The 6,672-nt window shown below is 36.3% G+C and overlaps 1 protein-coding gene across 1 annotated transcript; it reads right to left on the reverse strand.

Annotated features, from left to right (window-relative positions):
* Positions 1-924: 924 nt before the first annotated feature.
* LOC124448821 (protein ADP-ribosylarginine hydrolase-like) lies at positions 925-2,262 on the reverse strand. The gene is made up of 2 exons (XM_046999798.1): positions 1,767-2,262; positions 925-1,151 (listed from the first exon to the last, which is right to left on the reverse strand). Exons 1-2 carry the CDS (start codon positions 2,023-2,025, stop codon positions 940-942), a joined length of 471 nt encoding a protein of 156 aa, XP_046855754.1. The 5' UTR covers positions 2,026-2,262; the 3' UTR covers positions 925-939.
* Between the last annotated feature and the right edge of the window lie 4,410 nt (positions 2,263-6,672).

Genomic DNA, 6,672 nt, shown 5'->3' on the forward strand with positions numbered 1-6,672 from the left:
GAAACTACGACAAAGCTATAGAGTTACATGAAAAAGCTCTGGAAATTCGAAAACAATCGTTAGGAACTAGTCAGGTTGATGTCGTTAAGTCTTTTAAAAAATCTAGGTGTAATGTATTATGAAACTCGGGAATATGAAAAGCTTTACAGTTACACTTTGGTAGCTACGTGTTTCAATGAAAATTGTACCTTCTAAATAATGTTACGCCTATTTTTAGCACATAGACCGTAGGAGCAATGCTTCCACCTGCCAAGTCAGCTCCCCCTCTCCCTCAGAAGGTATTTTTGGTAGTGAATAAAATGTTAGCAGTTTGCATTTTGTGAGGTAAAATGAAACTAAAGATGTAATGATCCTTGTCTATAAATAGTTTCACTGATATCTAGTCAATAAACTTACTCTACAGCCGGGAATCATCCTAAGTAGAACTTGGAACTGCACATGCCCTGAATCTGACATTCTTCTTTAGACTTTATTTCTAAAGTAATTTGCTTTTATGTCATAACCAAGTAGTAATTTTTATTGAATGATTTACAAACATACTAAAGCATATTGGGATGACAGAATTTTGTTAAATAAATACTATCCTGTTAGTTGTTCATATTCTTTGATACATTCAGTAATTTTTTACCAAGCTCCATAAGCCTATGACCATATTCCAGGTTCCTATAATTTCCAAGGGGTACACCTTTCATACCATACATACCACCCCACCATGCTGCAGCCAATATTCCTGTACTGTCACTATCTCCACCATAAAACATAGAACAAGAACACAATTGAAACCAGGAATCTTTTGCCATCATCAAAGCATCGTAAGCAATCATTGGTGCATCATGACCACTGGACCCACCCCAACCTGCATAACTGACAGATTCTAAAAAAGCATCACGTTAAGGTATGTTATATGTCACTGGAAATTTTGTTTCACTGGTTCCATTCTTAATCCCCGTAGTTCAAGATATGACTCCCAACTATTTTTAAAGTAGCCCCAAGCTTTCTTTCTTGTTTTCTTCTAACATCACGACCAACCTTCTCAATGTATTCCCAAACTTTGGGTAAAACACTTAAAAGTCCTGCTCCCCATTTTTTTGGAGTCATCTTCTGTAGAGCATAGGCTGTAAATAAAGCTGCAGTAACAGCCCCAAGATAACCTATAATTAAAATCATTATCTTTAAAGATTGCTAATTTTAGGTCACTTACATTATGATGACCCTATTTACATAATAGCGGCATTTTGATATGGATCATGGATTCAATGGCTGTAGTAGTGAAGATATTAAAGCAAAACAGCAATGGCAATTCAAACAGTTTTAGAAGACAGAAATTTGGAAATGTGGAAAAGCGATAAAAGGATGGATCAAAGATATGGTCATTTAAAGTGAGCAATGTTAGATGGATGGAAGCATTTGAGATGTGGTTCTAGAAAATGATGGATTGCATAGACTTATGCAAACCTAAGGTCAACCTTCTTTTATTTCATTTATAAATTGATATTAGATAAAAGGATATGAAACATTCATGGTAATGGCTTGATCAAGTAAGTAATCGAAGGAAGAGTTGAAGATAAAACATCTAAGAAAAGCAAAAGGATTGAAAAGCTAAATTACTATAAAGGTTTGTTAAAATGAAAAGCAATGCAGATAACAGGAAAACCTAGCAAACTTTATACAAAGCAACACTTGTTGATAGACAAAACACTAGACATTAGTGACTTGATAATTGATACATGATCTGAAATCGTTGCTTTATTATGAAAGGTGAATACCTGTGGGGTGATTATGAGTCATCCTTCCACTTTCAACAGCAATTTCAATTAACATTTCAATTTGATCTTCACAAGGAAACATCAAACCTATACACATGGATCTCATAGCTGCACCACATCCTCCACCTCGTTCATTAAATGGTATAATGTAACCTTTTTCCTCAAGAGGTCGTAACATGAAACATGCCTTTGTTGTGGTCTGCCCAGGAGCTCTTTCCCACATATCCTCAGCACATGTCTTCTTGTACTTTGTAGCCATAATGCTCAATAACTCTTCCGTTGTTGTCCATTCAGAAACCAACGCTTCTGCTGTAGCAATGTGTAGTACAGTGTCGTCACTAACCCTCCATCCTTTAATGTCAATTTTATCAAGTCCTCCGAGTTTTTCTAGTTCTTCATGAATTTGAGTACCACTGTAACAGAATTCCCACAAACCATTCTTATAACCTAGAGCATCCCCACTCCACTGAGAACCATAACTGCTTCGTATTTCTCGGATAATTGGACCGTATTTTCAAGAGCCATTTTAATATGTTTACTTCACCGTAGTTTAATGAATTTTTGAAACACGGGAAAGTACTAAGCTTCCCTCAACTTAGTCAACTAATAAAACGTAAAATCTTTTCTTTGCTTTGTTTCAATATTGTTTCATACTATTGTTTAGATTTAGACGAGAGCGTTGGGAGACTGGGACTGTTATTTTGTAATCCTTAATCTTTACCCGATTCCATGATCTTCAATCTGATTAACATGTTGCTTCTTGCAGATTCTTTAAAATTTAAAAGTTCCTTCCTTATATCATGGATTATCCGACACGGATTTAATCCAAACTTGACATTTGATTGCACATATACTAAAAAACAGTGTATTGGGAATCGAACCCAAAGACTAAATTTTCCGCTCTTTGAAGATACCCAACAGTTGGGCTGTTTTTTTCTTGGAAAGTTCAGACGATTTTGGCTATTGTACATATTTTGAATATTATATAGTTCCAAAATTTGATCTTTGTAGAATTTTTGAAGCTCAAATTTGGTAAGTTATTGCTTGATCGTAGTAGACAAAAACAGGTCAAGAGCTTTGTCGTTCAATTACACTTCACAATTTAAAGTCACAAACAATAAACAATTATCAGCTTTTTATAATACCGGTTTAGCATTAAAATGCTTAAATATCCAACTTTACGCCCAAATACATGCAAGTTTAACTTTCACATTTACAATAAGTGTTAAGTAAATAAATATAAAAAATGATTAAACTGAAATCACCCAAACTGTTCTAAAATGCAGAATTGCTTAAACATGACGCTGTTTTTAACGAAAGTGAAGATGGCTGTAAATTTTAGCTGATAGACCCTAGGTTCGCTCAGCTAAGCATCCATAGCCTTCAAATTGCATTTCTTTTGTTCCATGGTTGTATATGACAAGTAGTACAAGTTTAGTCCCACACCAAGGTCACTGTTTTTTTTGATGACTTAACCGAAATAAAAAATCCCTAATGGAAAAACCTGAACGGTATAAACCAAAACCGAACACAACGGCACGAGAATTTGGAGAATACTGAAGAGGAAAAAACCATTAGGGATTTCAGCCGAAGTTCCGCGCCCGGGGACCCTTAGAAACAAAATCTTTACTTACCTTTGCAACGATGCAAATACCAAAAAAGAAAACCGTCAATTTCTCAAAGACACCTTCAAGTCCAAAAATCTTTCAAGTATTTTAGTTATGGATATAATTCGCCATTTTAACGTACATACAACTTACGTACAAACCGCCACATTTTAGTTTTACCGCACGTAAACCGATCAGCGAACTCGACAATTTTCTACTTTGGACGAGAAAATTGTGTAATTTGGATGGGAATTTCTTTAACGTGTGTTTTCTTATCTAATCCACATCCGAATCAGTCGCACCTAGCGCCACCTTAGCAGTCCCTATTTTGCACTGTTTCATTCAGTGCTTTGCGCGCCCGGTGCCACTAACGCTTAAAGTTGGAGCAAGCGCTTGCTGCATGACATGGATTAGATAAATGTACTTCAAAATATTTTAAGCAGACAGACGAAATTTAATATTTTTTGAAACAATTTAGAACACTTGAAGAAGCACACGTTGAGTTTGGTTACCGAGGGACCGTGGATGGTTTAACCAAACAACCGGCAGCGCTTGATTTAAGTTATGTTTTAGTTTGACAATTATCACATAGATGACTACATAGCAACGCGAATGGTGAACATGGAAACCATCGTGTAACTATTTTGTATCATATGTGACAACGTCTGCGGTTTGTCTTCATGGTAACCATCAAAGAAAACAAACAATGTGCTTTTATTAAAACTATGTTTCGTGTTAGTTTGGTTAATATGAAGCCATTCCGCATACTTAGACCTGGTGTACTAAACATTTTTATGCCTGTTTTGCTGTGGCTTGCCGCATCGAAATTCCAGGAATGAAGTTTTCTTAATAAGAAAACAACATATCCATTTTTACATTTACAGTAATTGCCACGCCGCTCCTAAACTGTAAATGTCTTGACAAACTGAAGACTATTTGAGTTTCAATTTGTCGATTTGAAAATGACTGACAAGATTAAAGTTTCCTTCGAAAGATTTTGAAAAATTAGTCATTTCTCTTGATAGTGGAGTTCATCCTTTAAATTTATAAAGGTTCTAACCCCATACTCATTATCTAAGCGTAGCAACTACTCGCTGCAACTACAGCGCATGCCTAAGCTATCTAAACTTCCTACCTGCGCATGGCACCGGAATTCCGCCCTGAAAGGAATGCCCTTGAAGGAGGTAACCCATCATGCCCTTAACTTAACTTAACCTAGTGCATGTTGCACCTACGGGCGACCTCCAACCGGGGTGGGTTGAACTACTCATGCATTATAGGGGATCCATGCAGGAGTGCCTTAATAGTCAATGTAGAAAGCCGTTCATGAAATTGGCCAACTACAACGACTGCATGCTCTTACCGTACTAGGGGAGAGATATTTTTCTTTCCACCAAAACCACGATCTTCCCTTCGTCTTCAATAGGCCTTCCTCGCTTGATCCAGTCTTCAAAGGTCTTCTTACAGATGCTATTTGCATCCTCTACGCTAAGGTACCATTTGTACCCACTAACCCCAAGTTGAAGTTGCCTTCCTTGGGCCAAACTTTCACTTGCATTTCCGATTCTAAGCTGTGGTCCTGCCTATCCTTCTGCGAGGCAACAACCGCTGCGATCATGCGTAGCTCCTTAAAGCAGTATATTCACACAGAGGTTTTTGAAGGTAAATTATATATAACAACACAATTATTGCATGCCAGTCACAGACTTAAAATAGTTGATACAAATTCACGCTTACTAAGACACAAATTTTAAAAAGAATTAAAGCAGCACCGATAAAGACAATTGGATTATTTTAACCAAAAGAACACTTTTATTACCTCTTAATCAAGACTATTTTTTGAAAATGCAGATGTAAATTTCTTTAAATGTATATATTTGCATTCCTGCATTAAAAAAATAGCCTTACAGTGGAATATACTGAACACCAGGATTTGTTGTGGCTATTGCCCGAATTATATTAGAGATTTGACCTGTTAACAGGCCTAACTAAATAAAAGGTTTATTATTATTACACTTACGGTTTTCGACGAATCCTTGGCAGTTCGACGACAGACTACGATGAATGACAAATCTCATGCCAATTGTGAAGATGAAACGATCGGATGTTGAGCAAGGACAGCCACAAAAAAGCCCAAAATAATTTTTTGAAAAATTCAGAACGTTGATGGTGAAACCATCGTATCCAATTTCAGGCTACCTGACAAACATCACCGCTTTTATGTCGACGACGGCAAGCACAGAAACAAGATTGGCCATTTCTTGCAACTGTGCATGTCGTCTACGGCATTAAATCGGAAATATCGACAGCCAGTCGGAAAATTAGGATTTTAGGTTTTTATTTTCATGTTAAAGAAATTCCATGTTTTATTACAAAATTTTCAATTAAATAATGTTGAAATTTGGGCATTTGATAGCGGCGTGGTTTTATCCATCATTGCGATTGATTGACCAGTCGTGATGTTAGCAGGAAAACTCCCAGGAAAATGTTTTAGAAAAGGTCATAATATTGACTTTTCCATGGAAACAGGCGTTAGGCTGATGGATGCATTGCTCCAGAAGAGTGTTTAGCGTTTGCATTCTTTGTAGAGATGGTCTTTAGAGCATTAGAAGTCACGTATTTTTCAATTTCATCAAAGTATATTGTTCATTCTTGATCATTGTTCAGAGGATTTCATTAAAGTACGTATATTGTCCATTCTTGATCAGAAGGTTTCTACATAGGACAATTGAAGCCAATGTCAGTTCACACTATACTTCCATAAATGAAAAACATTGATAACATACTTACATTGAACATTTTATTCACTAGTAATGTAGTTCAAGGGAAGAAGATATTCAACCAAATTACAGAATTGTATTTTGTTCTTATGTTTAGATGAGCGTCGAGGAACTGGTCGACAACAGCCACAATTCTCTTCAACCGCTGTGAACAATAACCACTTTCTTTAATTGTGGAGTCTACGATCATGGTGAATACACCAACATTTGTTCGTTGTTTCTCAATCTCATTTGATGACTAATTGTCGTTTAAGAGAAGAATGTCCATGTCTAAAATCAAGCATAGAGGAAACAAAAGTTACTAAGACGGAAACTTTATGGGAAGGCCACACTGCACTTTGCATTAATGAATATCATAGGTAGTGTCCCAATTTAATGTTTACTCAATGCAAAAGAACTTAAAACAAGACATTTACCTGAACAATTTTCAAAGCACTCCAAGAGATATTTCACCGTGGAATAATTTCGACTTCGGCTAACTATTCTTCGTGCAACTACAGACTTTCACGTTCAAATGGC

This window comes from Xenia sp. Carnegie-2017, unplaced genomic scaffold (assembly GCF_021976095.1).
Source record: "Xenia sp. Carnegie-2017 unplaced genomic scaffold, XeniaSp_v1 HiC_scaffold_23, whole genome shotgun sequence".
Taxonomy (NCBI): domain Eukaryota; kingdom Metazoa; phylum Cnidaria; class Anthozoa; order Malacalcyonacea; family Xeniidae; genus Xenia; species Xenia sp. Carnegie-2017.